General features: G+C 38.8%; 1 protein-coding gene across 1 annotated transcript; it reads right to left on the reverse strand.

Moving 5' to 3' along the window:
* Window positions 1-900: 900 nt before the first annotated feature.
* On the reverse strand, window positions 901-18,230 carry LOC143848310 (protein RER1B-like). Its single transcript, XM_077357219.1, has 3 exons — window positions 17,589-18,230; window positions 2,240-2,420; window positions 901-1,144 (listed from the first exon to the last, which is right to left on the reverse strand). Exons 1-3 carry the CDS (start codon window positions 17,945-17,947, stop codon window positions 1,094-1,096), a joined length of 591 nt encoding a protein of 196 aa, XP_077213334.1. The 5' UTR covers window positions 17,948-18,230; the 3' UTR covers window positions 901-1,093.
* Window positions 18,231-20,095: the final 1,865 nt, after the last annotated feature.

The following is a 20,095-nucleotide window of genomic DNA, read 5'->3' on the forward strand; positions in this document are numbered from 1 at the left end:
ACTGTGTAGATATTGTCTGGTTCTAAGTCATCGACCCTCCCCGGTTTTGTTTTTCAGCAGCACTAATTGTATCCCACCCCACTGTGTGGATTTCTCCTCTCCCTATGTAGACGTTTTTTCAGCATCTCCAAGGGGCGGGCCCCGCGGTAACTTTTCCTCCCTTTGCGACGTTGGATCTCACAATCTACCCCCTGGGGCCCAGCGTCCTCATTGGCACACCGTACTAGATGGGAGGTCCCGCTCTGGTACAATTATGTCACGCCCCGACTCCACTGTGTAGATATTGTCCGGTTCTGGGTCATTGACCCTCCTCGATTTTGTTTTCCAGCAGCACTAACCATGCATGACCCACTCCGTAGGGCCCACCCCTTGGAGATGCTGAAAACACGTCTACATAGGAAGAGGATAAATCCACATATATAGCCCAGTAACTTTCCTGGTATCTAGTGCAGTTTTCAAATACAAAACTATACATAAACTATACATGTAAAAATACAAAACAAGTCTTCTCATTCCCTTCTTTCGTATAAAATCCGTATCAACTCATTGCCCCCGCCTCTAGTGCAGGTGCTGGTGTTGGTGCTGGATTTGGTGCTAGTGAAGGCTCCACTAATGCTTTTCTTAATTCTTAAGCTGACTTTCTCTAAAGAACCCAACATTCTCCTTGCCTTAAATTCGTCATTTTGCCCATCTGCTAAAAAAATTAAGAAATTTCGGATCGAAAACCATGTGAAACAACAATTACTCCAAAAGCTTAAGCCGCTGGAGACAGCAGTATTTAGCACTTCCCTCACGTGTGGCCCCTCTCTTTTTAGGGTTGGCCATTATATGAGAACTTTTAATATCAACGTGTTTTGAACCCAGGCAATTTGCTCTAATACCATGTGAAAAAACCCAGACTTTTAATGTTTCAGTAGCATATGCAATAATAGCCCAGAAATGGCAGTGCAAAGTCAATTTTGCATCTGAGTACATTTTAGTTTCCAACGAAATGAAATGTGCCCATTTTACAATCTAAATGCTTGAAATCTTAGAGACCAATGTTTTTTTTTCCTGTCTTCATTTGTTCCAAGTGTGTAAGCTAGAGCAAAAATCAGTCCTTGGGTGAACTGTTACTCGCAGATGACTTCTTCCCTGTGTACTTCTGTCACAACATAAAACATGAACAAAAGATATGAATTAAGGCTAATAATAACATCAGCAGTAACAGCATCAACAACAGACACAGTTATAACAAAAATGATGGAGGCCGTCGGGATGCCAATGGAGCTAGAAGGAAGGTGATGGGATCATTATCATAGCATTAGAATCTCAACTGATATTGCAACACCATAAGAGTTATTTAGGCCACCATTCAGAATAGTAAGGACAATGTAAGCAATATTCATGGTCATACTGTTTTTTTTAATTATTTAATAGAGAAATGCTAGCGTCAAGCGGTAAGATTGCCGCTCGGATGTACTCGGGTTTTTATTGGCTTCTAAAGTCGCCACTTTGGAAACTTTTCTTTCCTCCTTTAATTGCAGCTTAAATCAGAGTTTTTCTTCATTCTTAAATGATTCCCTAGTTTTCTCTGTTCTTTTTTTCTTCTCCTCACCCGTGGCTGAGCATTTTTCAACTTCTTCAAGCAAGCAACAAGCAACGTAATTAAGAAATAAATTTCACCAACCCAAGAGAAAATTACTCGTTGCGAATGAAACAAGAAGATGGGGAAGAGTGGAGCACCAAAGAGGGTGACAGATTGGAAAAAGGGCAAAATTCAGAGGAGAGAGAGGGAGGGAGGGAGGTGTGACCATACGCATTTATGACTTCCCTCTCTCTTTCCTGATGATTTACCGATATTGGAATAACTGGCGACATTAGCAGCCAATAAAGACCCGAGTACATTCAAGCGGCTATTTTACCGCTTGAGGCTAGCATTCCTCTTGATAGCTTAGATGACACAAGTTTCCCCCCTTTTCATTAACATTAGTTCCTTTATACTTTCTTTGCCTCAAGCATAAACCATCATCGATTTTTGTTGTGTATCTAGATTTTTTAACCATTTCATAAATTTTTTTTGGTGTTTTTCTTTTGTTTTATTAGACAAAAAGGTAACACATTGGCTTACTTTCTATAATACATTCAAATATAACATACCACAGCCAACAGATACGTCAAATTTAACCAATGCTTTCAACTATCGTTACTTTCATATGGTGGGGCAGGCAAAGAGGGTTAAAATGGATTGCAGTCTGACCTGCTTCCCAATGTTGAAAGGGATGTATCTGTATTTGATCATGTGCCGAATTCGACGCTTAATATTCACGACAAATAGAACGATCCCGTAGCAAAACCATATTGGCGAGAAGGGTGCAAGATTGAACAGAGAAAAGCATGTCATGACTAAACCAACACAGAAGGCAATTGTGATGGAATACCTGAAAACACAAGAGCCAAATATTTGTGAGCTGCAAATCAGTTATTATTCTAACCAGCCCATCTAGACGAACTTCTGCTGATTAAGGAAATTTAGGAAAAAGATTAGACAGAAAGGAAAAAGGAAGACGAGAAAAACATGCCACTCCACTCGAAACTTGCATAAAATGCAGGCAACTCTCTTTGAAATATAAGAATAAAATTCGTATAAGAAAAAATGATGAGAATTTTGGAACCCCATTGTTTAAAAAGGGCGGCCCAGTGCACGAGGCTCCCGCCATTGCGAGGTTTGGAGAGGGGAATTTTAGCACCTTGGGTCCATTCACCTATTTTATTATCATTCGAAAAAAAAAAAAAAAATTCACCTATTTTATGCGCACTCAGAATAGAGAAACTTAACAAGTCCCATTGAAGTTAGTTACTTCAGCTCACAATTTTAGATCGCATTCCCCCCAACACGTTTGGCTCCAACTCATTCATTGCATAAGTCACTCATCCAGATAAAGTCAACATTGCTAGTTAATTAAACTTATCACATGCCAAATCCATTAGGGTGCGTTTGGATAGCAGGAATTGGAATCAGGAATCGGTATCTGAAACCGATTTAATTGATTCCAGTGTTTGGATTCTTTTTACTAATGGAATGGGAAACAATGCTTGACTCCAGGCGGAAAAAGTAAGGGAATATTGGGCGCGATTTGATACCCGCGTAGAGGGGTGGTATTCTGATTTCCAGAATCGGAGAAAAAAACAGCGTCAATAATCACTCGATATTTGCTCTTTTTTTCTCGATTTTCTTCTAATATTAGGTTTTAAGACTACCGCCCCTCTCAAGCTTCCAAAATAACTCGCCGTCATCTTCTTCTCCTCTTTTGTTGGGTTCATTGCAAATCAATCTCTCTATCACTCTATTCTTTTCCATTCCTCTGATTTTATGAATATACATATGGGTTTCTCTCTGTGTGGGAAAAAACAAAGGAAAGTAAGGAGTAAAGACGGAGAAGATGAAGTAGGAATCTGAGGAGGGAGAGATCGGAGCGTGTACAAAAAGGAGATGTTGGCTTTTGGGCTGGGTTTTTGCTTTGAGGACAACTGGAAGATGGCCTGGAAGAGACTATGACATCTCTCTCTCTCATGTGGGCTACCCATGTGATTTGAAGTGAAAACCAGTTTTGTAAAAAGCCTATGTAATTATGGAATTCTATAGATGATATGCTAAGATAAAATCAGGTTTCCGAAAATCTGGAAGAATTTGGGTTTAGACCCATGTAAATCAATCAAAACACAAATATGGGTGTCTCTCTCTCTCTCTCTCTTGACAAAAATAGAGTGCACTCTGTTTCTGCCATGTTTGTATGGATGGTCAGAGTTTGTGTAATTGTGATATTTTAATTTTTAATTTTTTGGATTGAAGTGAGGCACATATTGATTTCCTCTCTTAATCCTATCCATCTGGTAAGCACTCACCTAAGATGTATTATTATATGATATTGTTTCTTGTGATTATGTCAATGTTTAAAACTTGTGTCCAGCCAAAGAGATGTAGACACAGATCTATCATGTTGGTTTAACTGAGCCTTTCTTAATTCACTGTCGGGGTTTCTCCTTTAGGGGTGCAACTTGGGTCAGGTTGAGAGGACTTTTAGTGAAAAATTAGTTGGGTTTGACCTAAACCCAACCTGAGTAAAACCGAAGAGCAAGCTTGATCCCATGTTCTTGTATGTGTATGTGTGTAGTATTATTTCTACATATTGATGAAAGAATTAGGTCTGCATTGCAATTGATGGCATAGATTCTACTAGAAATGCAACTATGTGGAAAGAGGCATGCTTGTTAAAGTATGAATGATTAAATAACACCAACTCTAACAGGTCAGCTGGGATTGGAGCCGTGACTTTGTCATCCTGACCATTGCAAGCCATTTAAAATGATTATGACCAACATATATTTGTGCATGTGTATGTATTTATGTGCTTAATGGTGGTAGGATTAAATTAAATATGGTAATGCCTCACAATTAGAATTTTAATGGGTTTCTCTTTTTTTTTTGTTTTTCTGAGTTCTGATAAATGTTAATAGCATTTGATGACCATTTAATGATGGATGGCATTTGTTTTCTCAATTAAACAGCAACACACACACACACACACACACACAGAGGAAAGTGATTGTGAGCGGCCCCTCATATAAGCTTATATGAGGTGACCCCTAAAAACATGGTGGGCCCACATTTTTGGGGTGATCCGAACCGGTCATTTGATAGGCCCTGACATAGATAGGGGGTGCCCAAAAAATCAGCTCCATAGGATCATCCCAACCCTTCGTACTGTGGAGGACAAAGAGGGGGAAATGGACGGGTAAGTGGGCAAATTTATACCCCGCCCATTTTCCCCTCTTTCACCTCCACAGTTTGAAGGGTTGGGATGATCCTATGGAGCTGATTTTTTGGGCACCCCCTATCTATGTCAGGGCCTATCAAAATGACCGGCTCGGATCACCCAAAAAATGTGGGCCCACCATGTTTTTAGCGATCACCTTATATAAGCTTATATGAGGGGCTGCTCACAATCACCTCATATAAGCTTATATGGTTTTATATTTTATTAGAAAAACTAGTATTATTGATTGAAATAATTATTGAAAATTTGATTCCATTATGGCATTGGTCTGGCAGTACCAAACGCTAGAATGGGAATCACGGTTGATTCCAAGATAAACTTCAGCGTTTACACAAACACTAGAATTGGAATCATTATCCGTTTACGGGGGGGAATTGGAATTGGATTGGAATGTGACACCAATACCGATTCTTGATTCCGGCGATCCAAACGCACCCTTGGGGATTGAAATTTGAATCACAATATTGAAGTCTCCCCTATCCCAATTGACACTTTAGACTTAAATCTGAATCAATATATTGAAGTCTCCCCTATCCCAATTGACACTTTAGACTTAAATCTAAACTCTTGCCTATACTGACCGACATTTCCTCTTAAGCCTTGTCATTCTAGAATCATTCGTAGCCATTAAACTAAAATTTTATAATTTTGTCTACGTAGTATTTGGAGTTTATCCACCTCTGTATTCTGGTAGGGACAACTTGTCCCCTCCATTATTCAATAAAATTGTCAATTTTCAAAACAAATTTTTTTTGAAATTCCCCTTGAACCGTTACATTGGAATTCGAACTTTTCAACGTTTAAACTCTCCCCACCTATTACTAATTTCAAATTCACCACGTTTATACAATTAAAGGCCTCTCACCACGAGAGCAAAGGATTAACTTCAAATAGAAACTAAAAGTATCAATCTGGTTACATCAATCTATGTTACCAGGTTAACTTGACGAATTTATTGTATTGTGAACCAGTACATGCCTACGAATTCACAGGTATGCAATAATTCGCTAAAACTAGCAAATTACGAACTGGCATGAGAATTTTAACTTTCAACATTCTAATTTCTAACTCCTATTCATACTCTTGATTTCCCACTTTTTGAGTCTCAACTTGCATCTCAAGTATATAATAGGAATTGAGGGGTTGAATGGTTTTCCTCATTATCTCTCCCCCTCATGAAGAAAGTCAAACCATATGTTGACTGAGAGTTTGAAATGACCATCATCTTCAGGTCACAAAAAACTCTCAACAAGTACTTGCCCTTGACTTCCTGTTGTGGCTCAAGCAATATCCAAGAGGAGTACATGAGCAATTCGATCTCCCAAGTGTAGCCTTCAATGTCAGATCTCCCTAGTTGAGCTCTTGCAATAGTATGCAAGTTACAGAGTCTTGGGCATTTCAAGGAACGAAATATAACCCAATATTGTCTTCAGCCGGTCCACATGAGTGAATTGACTATGGCCATATTTATTATCTTGCAACTCGAGCAACTTGGACAAATTTTGACATGATCCTGACCCCTAACACACTTTTGCACAATCACAATTAAAGAAGCCTTGAATAGTAGCCCATATGTCCCATGACCTATGTCAAGGTATCCTCGCCAAATTGAATTCACCATTGGGAGTGTTAAAGGACATAACATGGTTCTCCAATCTTCATCACATGCAGTGGAATTGTTAGTAATTCCAATTTTCACAGAAAATATTGCCTAATTTGAAAGTTGGGACCTGCGATCAACTTGAGCTTCCTTCAAATCCTTGATTTGTACGTCAAGACTATCCATGTGACTATACATCTTGATCAATAGTCGATCTCTCTGTCTTTGTCAATCCTCCCATGGATATCCTACCCTCGTATGAAGGCCTTCGAGCCTTCTTTTTTTTCTTTTTTTTTGGAACGGATGAAGGCATTCTAGCCTTCTGACATCAATTTGATGTAGTGCGGGGTCAGTGAAACAAGAATATGAAGTGATTTGGAGAAAAGGCAAATAAAATGGTGAACTAGATGGAAAAGAAAGGAGTTAGAGGCTTAGAGCTATTTAGGGTTAATGTCAAACATTATGGTAACAAGGAAATTCAAACAAGATCCAATGGTAAGATCTGTTATTTTATTTCAAACCAGTAATATCAGCCAAATGAAAGTGAAAGACTCAGCATGATGGGCAGAGATCTAACTAGATCTGGTCACAGGATTGGAGATCAAGGTTGAGCACACAAAATAGAAAATATAACTCACTATTGTCTTTAGTTGATCCACATGACTGAAATGCCTTCAGTCATATCCGTTATCTTGCAACTCGAGCAATCCAGACAATTCTTTATATGATCTGAAACCCTTTCCACACTTTTGCATAAGCAATAGTGGACAAGTATGCCTTAAACAGCCCATAGGTATGCTGGCCTATTTCAAAGTATCCTCCAAGGTTTTAAATCTCGGTTTCGGTTCGGTCATCAACGAAACCGAAACATTTCGGTTTCGGTACAAAATTTCGGACGAAATCTCGTAAAAATTTCACCGCAAAATTTCCGAAACATTTCACCGAAATTTCGGGTGAAATTTTGTACTTCACCCGTTTCGGCAAAGTTTGGTACTTTTCCAACTCAATGTGGATTTCATTTCGTTTTCCACCAAAACCGAAATATATTTCGGCCGATACGAAACGTTTCGGCCGAAATTTAAAACCATGGTATCCTCACCATATTGGTTCACCATTGGCAGTGATGAAAGAAGACCAGGCATACTTCTCCAATCTTCACCATGTGTGATGGAATTGTTGCATAGATTGTTGGAATTGCTTTGACCAAGAGCTTATATCCATCGGTAGATTGTTGGAATTGCTAGAAAGGGGTTACATAAAGCAAGACGGTGAAGACAAGAGGGATTCAGACAGTGGAATTTCTTAGAAAGAGGAAGGTTCTCATTGTTGGTCATTGTGCGCTTTGTCTTGAAGCGGGGGAATCTGTGGATCATCTGCTTATTCATTGTAAAATGGCAAGGGAGATTTGGAGTAAAGCGCTTGGTAGATTTAGCATTTGTTGGGTTTCCTGAGAATTTTATGAATCCTTTCCTTGGGTGGGAAGCGGGAAAAGAAAAGGAAATGTATATTCAAGCTCTCATAGAAAATATTGCCTGATTCGAATGTTGGGGCCTCAGTCAGCTTAAGCTTCTTTCAAATCCTTGATTTCTACTTCAAGGCTATGCATCTGAAGGGCCATCTTCATCAGTAGTCGATCTGTTTGTGTCTCTGTCAATCCTCCCATGGATATCCTACTCTCGTATGAAGAAATTCAAACCAATAGCTCTAATATCAATTTGATGTAGGATGGAGTCTATGGAAGGGAATTTTTGTAAACAAGAATGGGGACTGATTTGGGGAAAAGGCAATTAAAATGGTGAACTAGACAGAATCCAGAGAGATTCGTAGAGAATTTTGAAAATAGCAACAGTTTAGGACTGTTAAGGGTGAATACCAACCGTTATGATACCAAGATCAAAAGAAGGATATCACAACCCATTTGCACACTAGCAAACTTTAAAATTCTTATTTATATTTCATGCATAAAGAATGACCAAAGGCCTACATATATGATTCTAGAGACTTCTCAAGGCATGCATAGGGAGTTTTCTTCTAAATTTGGAAACAAAACTCCATGCCAAATCTTGAGTTGCCAACCTTCCCTATACTTCTAATTAAGACTGCACAATTGAAACAGAGACCCTTTCTTAACTTAGCCTTAATGAATCTAAGCTTCTGACCCGATTAAATATCAGCTTAGCCCTCTGCAAAAGAAAATACCCACCATTCCATCATATGAGCCCTCAAATTTGGCTCTTCAAGCCAACCAAGCTCAAACTTAAAACGATAAGGGCCCCAAAATTGATCTTGGGGGTCTAAAAGAATTGATCGACGGTCCAATACTGGTCTTGGAAGCACAATCTCCATGGGTTCTGGGCATAGATCACACCAATGAGGACTAATCAGAAACCTATCCAATCTGATACAGATCTTGGAAGCACAATCTCCATGGCTTCTGGGCATAGATCACTCCAATGAGGACAAATCAGAAACCTATCCAACCATCCCTCGAATTAAAGCTCTCTCCCAACTATAGCGAGCACCCATTAGAGGCAAACCTATCAAGGCACTTCTAGTAACAAAATCTGAAAATGATCTCATACAGACAGTTATCCCTGGCCTACAAGATCGTTTAAACATAAAACTAATGACGATAAAATCCCCACCATTTTTTTTTCAAACGGTGAAATATATATTAAGAAGAGAGGGAAACCGAAGACCAATGAAGTCAACGGGAAAAATACAAGACAATAAGGAAGATACAAAGCGAGAAGGCAAAAAAGAAATAGATCACGGAAGAAGGAAATAAAATATCTGAGAGGACGCTAGATTCACTCTATCCCTGTTTAAACGATCCGCCTCATTATTTGCCGACCGACAGACATGTTGAAATCAGACAGGTTGACATTCCACACAATCGTGGATCTCATCAATCAAATCTACAAGTCTCCATGGATACAGTTAGATGTCATCCATCCAGGGGCGATGCCAGAAATTTTGCACAAGGGGGGCAAAAATTATTGTAATTTTTTTCTCCAAACAAATGAAAGCAATATTATAGTTTCCAAAAAAAAAACCCTCATATATATTCCATCACTAACATACATTGAGGTAAACAAAAATGACATCTTACAATTTTAGAGTGCAAAATCTACTAACATGACCCATAAAAAAATTGTATAGGCTTCCTCGACGTGGTCTCATTTTTTTGAAACGACACATGATTGTCTCATCATCGATGTTACCAAAAAAAAATTTAAGGGTCTGTGTGGAAAAAAAAACCCTATTACCCATTTAAAAATCAGTTACAAAAAACTGATTGCAATCAGTTAAAAAGAAAAGAAAAGAAAAAAACCTTAGAGGGTCTGTTGGAAGGGAAAAAAACAAAACTCCATTTAGAAAAAATACCTAAACAAATCCTAGATTCGTGTGAAAAAAGAACCCTATTTGCCATTGAAAAATCAATTCTTTTGATAAAAAAAACCCTAGATGTTAAGGGTCCACATAGAAACAAAAAACAAAAAAAAACAAACCCTATATTTGCATTACACCAAAAAATAAAAATGAAAAGCACATACCTGCAGGTTCTAGGAGGTGGCGCTCGTCGGAGGAGGTGGCGCCGTCGGAGATGAGCGCTTGAGTCGTTGAGACTTTAGAGAGAGAGAGAGAGAGAGCTTCGTCGAGAAAGGGTTTTACGAGAGAGTGTGATGCTTCTGTTGAGAACCCTATTTGGATTTTTTGTTTTTTTTATCGCAAACACAACGCAGTGGGGCCCATTTCATAGCCAATAGAAACCCATTTAAACTTTCAAGCGCACCAAATTTACGTACGCTTAAGCGTTCAATCTGTTTTCTCTTTTTTAAAAAGGGGGTAAGTATAAAAAAATAAAGGTATATTTTTTTTCCCAAAAAATTAATGGGGACAATTGTCCCCCTTCCGTTTCAAGTGCCATCGCCCCTGCATCCATCCATCTAAGGGGGGTTTAGTCGTGGGGGATTTTAAGACCCCAATGGACTTTAACAAATTGTCCATGACTCTTTGGGGACTTGGACTTTAAAGTGCGGACACTTGGATTCCGGGGACTTTAGCAAGGACTTTTTAGAGTCACACGGGCATTAAGATCGCACGTTTGTCATCAACACATACATGAGTTTGAAGACCTAGAGCTTTAATAATCAATTTTTAATATGATCCTGTGGATTTGTGGGCCAGATAGATAAGATTTTACACAAATTAAAGAATTGAGATGGGTTTGGGGAACAAGAACAATAGCTCTCCTCCAAAAAAAATCCATGTATGCCAGATAGATCAGATCTAAAGAAGCACGGGTCTTGATCTTACACAAGAAAAGAGATATCAAAAACCCTCTCTAACCCACACAGATTTACAAAGAGGGTTAAAAGATAGGCAAATACAGAGCAAGGGAGGGAAATGAAAAGCAAAATAGCCATGTTTTCTGAAAACCCAAAATCCTTATGGGAGAGGGAGAGGGAGAGGAAGAGGGAGAGGGAAAATGAAAAGCAAAACAGCCATACTTTCTCCAAATCCCAAACCCTCTCAAACCTAAAAACAGACATAAAAAAGAGAACCAAAGAAACAAGAAAAATCACGGAAAATGGGTTTTGGCCTTGAAAAATGGCTAGGGAGGGAGGGAGATGTAAAATGGGTTGCACAAGGAAAAGCACACTACAACAGATTAGTTTCTTACCTATAGCAAGAACCCTTCTCAAGAAGGGGGGAAATTTTCAGCTTCAATCTGTCTCTAAAACCCAAAACCCTAGATAGAAATTTTATTGAAAAAGGGAGGGCAAAAGGAGAGAGAGAGAGAGAGAGTTGCTTGATATGTGGATGTCGTTGTAGAGGAGAGAGGAGAGAGGCGAAACGACGAAGGAAGGAAGAAAGACAGACGAGCGTGACTTTTTAAAGTTACACCTATTTGAGGCGAACTCGGCGCTTACACTTTCACGTGTATTCGTGAACATTAAGTCCCCGCCAATGCAAAATCCTTGTTTTTACGAGACTTGCGACTAACGACGTATTTTAGAGTTCTTGAAAAAAGGCGCTCCCGACTAACGCGTAACTCGTCAAGTCCGCCAAAAACCACGTAAATCCCGCCCGACTAACCCCCCCTAATGGTATTACGAGAGTCCCCCTCAACTATCAACCTGTTCAACAAGCTATTATCAACAATCATCAATCCTTGGAGCAACGCTCTTGCCTCTGCCTCATCGGAATCCTTGACCCAATAGGGTCATGAAAATGCACATCTAATCTAGCCCTTAGAAGCAGGAATCTTCCCTCGAGGTGCCGCTATCACCTCGGAACCTCGATTCAGCGCTCCTTAGGAAGGAGCTTCCAGGGAGCGCAACCCCAAAGAGACGGGAACCGCTCCCATGACGCTCCCAACCTACTTCTATTACTCTATAAGTCCCACAATCACCAACTTCCTCACATTAAACTCCTCCAACTCTTCAAAGTACTTCAATGGAGCAAGCAGGCTTGTATATCTTCAGAAGGCACAAGAAACGAGTGCACACAAATGAAGATGGTGAAGATGGTTAGAAATTAGCTTTTAGATGTACTTAAATTTTGAAAGATGCATATGAAAATTGTTAGAAACTATTATTTTTTAATGTACTTGAATTTTAAAAGATATATAAAGAACATACACGCTCCCATGGCGCTCCCAAACTTACTCTTTTAGACCCCACGCTTCCCTGCTCCCACCTCCGCACTCGCACCTGCTTCGTGCTTCTAAGGTCTAGCCATCCTCATCTCTAAGCAAACTTCCCACCCCAGAAGGCCCTGGGTTTCCAATACTAGACAAATCAAAATTTAGCTTTAAGCCAACCAAGGGGTCAGGCGGCACCCAACTAGAAGATAAAGAACTCTCTTTCCGACACATAGCAGATCTCCTTCCAACATCGAACAAGGTCGGAGCTAGAGTAGAATTTGAAGGTAGAGAGAATCCTCATCCACGAAATAACAATGGAGATGATCTTATTGAATGTAGAAAGAGGGCATTTAGATCGATTCTTAAAGAGCTTCACATTGCTCCCCTTCAAAGAATTTGTTTCAATGCTAACATTGTCACTCACCATAGGATTCTTCCTTTATGTGGCTAGGGCACTGAGAACCAACAATCTAAAAAATCTCCCATCCGACGAGGGAAGAACCGGGACATCCCAAACTTATCTAGGATGTGGTACCAAACTTCCCTAGCAAATGAGCAATAAAGAAACACGTGGTCAACTGATTCTACATTTCTTAAACATAAGGCGCAATGATCAATAATCCACATCTGGTGGTTGCGAAGAAGATCCACCATAAGGATCTTATCCTGGAAGGCTGTCCACCCAAACACGCAAACTCTATGGGGGACCGGAGTGCTCCATACGTTTGATAGGTGTGAGGGATGCGAAGAAGATGTAAGATGGGTGTAGAAACATTTTGCCGTGAAAGTGCCAGATGTGCTCCAGATCCAAACCCTTTTGTCGACAATGAGGTTGATAGAGTCGCAAACATAATCCCCACCAATAAATACATAACAAGTTTCACCACCTGTTACGACATTGTAATATTCCAAGCATGTCCACCGAAATTGTACGAAACATTTCGTGTTGGTGGCTGGCGAAACCGATATTCCTCAAACGAAACCAAAGTTTTTCAACCGAAATTCAAAACCGTGACCTAAAGTTAGTTCAAACCCCAATTCAATTTCATCACCTTTCAACCCATAAGCATTACAACAAGTAACAATGTGACCCCACACCCACCCTAAATCATTCCATTTAATTCATCGTGACTATCCACACATAATTTTGTTAAATAGGATTCAACAAGATTCCTAGACCATTTTCCAGGCAGTCAACTAATAAATATCTCATATAACCAACAAGATTTTTTTTTTTTTTGTGAATGGTACCAGCACAAAATTCATAATAGAAAATAACACATAAGAAGGGAAAAGCAACATAAACAAGGTAATGCAATTCATGTTCAGCCTCAGAACCCGTAGGGGCGATGGCACTTGAAAGGGAAGGGGGACAATTGCCCCCCTTAATTTTTTGGGAAAAAAATATACCTTTATTTTTTAATTTTTTGGGACAATTGCCCCCCCCCCCCCCCCCAACTTTTAAAAAAGATTGAACGCTTAAGCGTACGTAAATTTGGTGCGCTTGAAAGTTTAAGTGGGTTTCTAATGGCTATGAAATGGGTCCCACTGTGTTGTGTTTGCAATGAAAAAAAATAAAAAACCCAAATAGGGTTCTCGACAGAAGCATCACTCTCTCTCTCTCTCTCTCTCTCTCTCTCTCTCTCTCTCTCTCTCTCTCTCTCTCTCTCAAGTCTCAATGACTCAAGCACCCATCTCCGATGCCGCCACCTCCTTCTCCGACGGACGCCACCTCCTCCGACGGGCGCCACCTCCTAGAACCTACAGGTATGTGTTTTTCATTTTTATTTTTTGGTGTAATGCTAATCTAGGGTTTCGTTTTTTTTTTGTTTTTTTTTTTTTGTAAATCTTATGTGTTGTTTAGAGGTGTATGAAAACCTGGTTTTCATAAGATTGAAGGGTTTCTTTCGTTTTATGCCATCTAGGGTTTTTTTTTTTTTTTTTGTGGACCCTTAACATCTAGGGTTTTCTTCATCAAAAGAACTGATTTTTCAATGGCAAATAGGGTTTCTTTTTCACATGAATCTAGGGTTTGTTTAGGGTTTTTTTTTTCTAAATGGAGTTTCGTTTGTTTTCCTTCCAACAAACCCTCTAAGGTTTTCTTTTCTTTTCTTTTTAACTGATTGCAATCAGTTTTTTGTAACTGATTTTTAAATGGGTAATAGGGCTTTTTTTCCACACAGACCCTTAAAATTTTGGTGATTATTAGTTCTTTGTCGTGATTTTTGGTGATTTCCAGGCCTTGTTTCAATCTACAAAAACATAGGCCTTGGTAGTAGATTGAAACACGGCCTGGAATCACAAAAAAATCACCAAAATTACAAAAAAAGAGGACTGGAATCAACACAAAATCAACAAAATTAAGGAGAAATAGATTGAGATAAATCACAAAAAAATCACCACAAATTAGACCTTCTTTAGGGTAAATCAATACTAATTGTTATTGAATCAATAGTTATTGAATATTTTTTTTAGTATTCTTTTACATTGATGTAGTGATTGATAATTAAATATTTTGTGATATAATGATAAAAGTTCTTTGCTTTTCTTATTTGTTTTTTTTAGGTATACAAAAATATTTTTCGGGAGTACCGTCAATAAAGTCGATAACCCCTCCTACAACTTCAAGTGTCCCCACCAAATAATGAGAAAACTCTGAAAGAATTCGATTGGAACTTGATCCTACAAATCCTCCTACTGATCCCGAATTACGAAGGCCAATAACTAATTATCATCCTAATAATAGGGCAAAAGTTCGAATGATATACTTAGGAAGGGGTCCAATTCAACTACATAATCATGATTTCCCTCAAATTATGCAAGGAAAAGAGAATAGGCGGTTTAATCCAAAGTGGTTTGATGATTATCCTACTTGGTTGGAGTATAGCATTGCAAAAGACGCTTTGATGATTATTGCTTGTGTTGCTATCTTTTTAAATCGGATAGTAAGGAGCATGGGGAAGTTGTGATGCTTTTGTTGTTGAGGAGTTCTCTAATTGGAAGAAAGTGGAAAGATTTGGAAAACATATAGGGGTCCTAATAGTGCTCATAATCAAGCTTCGAGTAAATGTGAAGCTTTTAGGAATCAAGAGCAACATATTGAAGCGTTGGTAAATAAGCAAATAGAGCAACAACGAAGTGACTATCGAATTCGCTTGCATGATTCAGTTGTGAATGCTCGATTCCTATTAGAACAAGGTTTAACTTTTAGTGGGCATGATGAATCTTGTGACTCGCTTAACCAAGGAAACTCTCGTCAGCATTTGAAGTTCATGACCATGATTAATAAAGATATAAAGAGGGTTTGTGTGGAGAAGTGTCCTAGGAATCTCAAACTAGTAACTTCAGATATCCAAAAGGATATAGTGAGTGCTTGTGCAATTGAAACCACTAACTCAATCATTAAAGATCTCGGGGATTCATTATTTTCTATTTTGGTTTATGAAGCTCGTGGTGTTTCTAACAAGAAGCAAATGGTTGTAATTATACGTTATGTAGATAAGCTTGGGCATGTGGTTGAGCGTTTGTTAGATATTACTCACGTTCCCAACACCACTGCTACATTCCTTCCCAACACCACTGCTACATCCCTTAAGGAAGAAATTGAAGCATTATTGGCCAAACATTAATTGAGCATATCGAGGCTTCGTTGTCAAGGACACGATGGGGCAAGTAACATGCAAGGGGAGTTTAATGGTCTTAAAGCACTAATCTTGAAGGAGAATGAATATGTTTACTATGTTCATTGTTTTGCTCATCAATTACAGTTGGCATTAGTTGGTGTTGCAAAGAAAAGTATGAACATTTTCCGATCTCTTTTTTTTAGTTACAAATGTAGTAAATGTGGTTGGGGGTTCTTATAAGCACCATAATATTCTTCAGAAGATTCAACTTGCCAAAATTAAGGAAGCACTTGAAAATGGTGAGCTTTCAAATGGACAAGGACTTAATCAAGAGACCACACTCAAACGTGCGGGTGATACACGTTGGAGCTCACACTATAGAACACTGGTTAGTTTGGAATATATGTTTTCCTCTATTCTTGATGTGCTTGATCTTATTGTCAAGGATATGAAGTTAAGTTCAGATCAAAGACATGAAGCACATAATCTCTTGAAATCGTTGCAAAATTTTGAATTCGCATTTTCCCTTCATTTGATGATAAGTTTATTGGGAATTATAAACGAATTGTCGCAAGCATTGCAAAGGAAGGATCAAGATATTGTGAATGACATGACATCAGTGATAATATCAAAACAGCGGCAAAGGAAGGATCAAGATATTGTGAATGCCATGACATTAGTGAGAATATCAAAACAGCGGCTACAATTGATGCGAGACAATGGATGGAATTCTTTATTAGATGACATTCCTTCATTTTGTGCCAAACATGACATATAAGTCCCTAACATGGTTGATACTTACGTTGCTCCCGGAAGAGTGCGACGGCATTTAGAGAAAATAACGGTCTTGCACTATTTTCAAGTTGAGTTGTTTTTTCAAGTTATAGACTTGCAACTTCAAGAGCTCAAAAGTCGTTTCAATGAAGCAAATACAGAGTTGCTTCGATGTGTGGCATGTTTGAATCCAAGTGATTCATTTTATGCATTTGATAAAGAAAAGTTGATTTGACTCTAAGTTTTATCTAAGAGAGTTTCCAGAAGTTCAGTATTCTACAAAAGAATTAGACAACCAACTTGAAATATAAATTCTTGATATGAGGTCCAATACTCACTTTGTGAATTTGAAAGGAATTGGAGATCTTGCTGAAAAAATAGTCGAGAAGGGAAAGCATGCCTTGTATCCACTTGTTTACAAGCTCATCACATTAGTACTAATTTTGCCAGTCGCAACTGCAAGCGTTGAGAGAGCCTTTTCTGCCATGAAGATCTTGAAGAATCGATTACGCAATAGAATGTCGGATCAATTTATGGCTGATTGCTTGATTCCATATGTTGAGAAGGATATTTTTGGTAACATCGATGATGAGACAATCATGTGTCGTTTCCAAAAAATGAGACCACGTCGAGGAAGCCCATAAAATTTTCTTATGGGTCATGTTATTAGGTTTTGCACTCTAAAATTGTAAGATGTCATTTTTGTCTTCCTCAATGTATGTTGGTGATGGAATATATATGAGGGTTTTTTTGGAAACTATAATATTGCTTTCATTTGTTTGGAGAAAATAAATTACTATAATTTTTGCCACCCTTGTGCAAAATTTCTGGCATCTCCCCTGCAGAACCCAACGGCTCTCATGCAGAGATCATGAACTTGGCATCAATTGTCTAAGCCCGGCTTACCCATAAAAAGGGAAAATGCATGTTATATGTAAGATATAAATTAATAAAACGAGAAAAAAGATACAAAATCAGAACCCATTAATCATTCAAAAAAAAATAAAAATCAGAACCCATTAAGTCGGACGTACAAGCAAAGAATAAATGCTATAAGATGAAAACGCTCTCTGATAATAAACAAAAAAAGAAATGAAGATAAAATGAATGAATGAAATTACCAGAACTGGAACTCGGGCATTTCTCGAATGAAAGGTTTGAACTCGTCCGAAGCCTTAGTGGGGAGCGATGCTCCATCCATAACTTCCAGCTCGGGATCGGCCTTCGGTGACAGGAACGAAATCGAGTGACAGAATACATGGATCCAAAGGCAACACGAAATGACGTAAAACCCTTGAAGGTAATAAACGCGCAAAACATAAATCGCTACTAAAACGAGAGTTCCCATCCATCTCCCAACCGAATGTGGCTTAATCCACCTATCCAGATAGTACTGAAAGGCCCCCGAAAACTCGATTTTCCGTTTCACCGACGCCAACGAAGAGGCAGCACCATCACCATCACCGAGAACTCCCTCCATGAAAGTTAGGGTTTCAAGAGACCAAGCTAGGGTTTCAAGAGATCGATAGAAAGGTAGTGTTTAAACTTACAACTGTGTACATCGCATTCCTCTATTGGTGCATCATCTCATGATCCAAATCGTCCAATCCACATGCCACCGATAAAGTAGGCCCTAACCCAACAAGCTTTGACCCATCTAAGTTGAGGTCGGAATGGATCGGATGCTTCGGGTAGATTGTAGCCACTTGATATGTCAAATGGGCAAAGTATGAAGATTACATATCAAGGTTTCTGGGTCTCATATCTCTTTCCGTTACTTTTTTATGTCCTAAAAAACAAAACAAAAGATTGGTTAAAAAAAAGAATGTAGGCTTTTGATGCGGGTCAGGTCAACAGCGAATAGCACAACGCATGCAAGATTGGTATGTTGAGAACTTGAGATGATATAATATTACACTTGTTTTTTATATTGGCACTCCTCTTTTTATTTAACATTACTTCCTAGATTGGTAGCATTCTCAACAACAAATCTTAAATTTTGAATAAGAAATTCATGACATTACATAAGATATTCAGAGTGGGGGGATATGGTCTCCAATTATAGGAGAAAGTCACTGGTACAATGAATCTATGTATGGTAAAAGGCAATTTTAAGGTTTTACAAACGAGAAAGGAAGGTGGGGAGATGTAGTTATGGTCTGCAATTTCAATGGTAGAAGTCAATTTTAAGGTTCTACAAAGGGGAAAGGAGAGGGTGGGGAGATTGTAGAAAATTATGAGGCAACCCGCATGGTTTTGGTCTCATCAAGCTATAAAAATCAGCGGTTTAGTTATCTTGATGGAATCCTAATGCAGCTTGATAGAGGCTTGATGGATCAACGCTTTAGGATTAACCGATCAAGGTGATCTCAAATTGTTTGGCCATACTTATGGTTGATATTCGACTTAATTCGAGCAAGGCGCCCGATTAAACGGGCGAGAAACGGAGTGATGAGAAACTTTAGAAACGGTTATTTATCACTTTCGTAGAATCCTGTTTTTTAGCTGGAAAATTAGGCAAAATTTTAGAAACGGACCTAAATGGGTGGAAGGAGATTTTAGAGATTTTTTTGGCTTTCCTAATTCTACACCCCTAAAAAAGAGAAAATACAGGAAAAGAATAGTTGTCCAACATGCCCTAAATAGTAAATATCTTGTAAATAGTGACTTTCTTGTAAGTGGATTTTCTTTATCTAACTGGTACCCCATCATGAATGTTGTAAATGAAAGCTCTACGTTTATGTCCTAAAAAACAAAACAAAAGATTGGTTAAAAAAAAGAATGTAGGGACATGCATGTGTAATTACGACCGTTGATATTGTACAGCATCATTAACAGGCCTGCATAATCTTAGTACCATGTCGAACAGACTTCGCATCTGTATGACAAAGGCCTACAAAAATGAACGTTTAGCGTGACCCCAATGAGGTGTAATTGATCAAGGGTCTAGGATCATCTGATCATGGTTAGGTCAATGGCAATGGGCTGAACATGGTCACCAGTCAGATCAACAGTTCCGTTTATGTCTTGAAAGTCGGCCTATTTTTAGAAATTTTTCTAGATACTAATACATCTTGGGACCAACAAATGTTGCACTTAATTCTCAAGGCAGGCCTAGGGCTTAAGCCAATTTGAGTGGGCCTGTAATGAGAAACTAGGCCCAATATTAAGGCCTTGTTCGTTTTGGACTTTTAGAATTGATTCTAAGTCTAAAGCTGATTATTGGAGTCAAAATTAACTCAGCTTTGACCCGATAATCAGTTTTAGACTCGAAATCAATTATCAAACTCCAAAACGAACATGGTCTAATGCATTGACATCCGTTCCCATTGTTGGGACTAACACAACACATTGAGATCGTTCACGTTGCTGGGCCTACTATCTCTACTTTTGGCCCAAGACCAAGACAACCCAAGCTGTGCTAAGTTTCAAAATATGAAAGCCCAAGCAAAAGGAATACCACGAAGCCTTTATAAACATTATTCATTCACACAGCAACCTGACTGGAAAGACTCCCACAGATAACATGTCACACTTTCCCTTGAAGCTTTAGCTACCACACCATACATTTATAATGCACCTCGCTGCACACGTGTGTTCGCCACTATGGCTGGTGCTTTGCGTCGAC

The sequence above is a fragment of the Tasmannia lanceolata genome, unplaced genomic scaffold (genome assembly GCF_043159265.1).
Source record: "Tasmannia lanceolata isolate RefF3 unplaced genomic scaffold, GAP_Taslan_0.1 ptg000016l, whole genome shotgun sequence".
Lineage (NCBI taxonomy): Eukaryota > Viridiplantae > Streptophyta > Magnoliopsida > Canellales > Winteraceae > Tasmannia > Tasmannia lanceolata.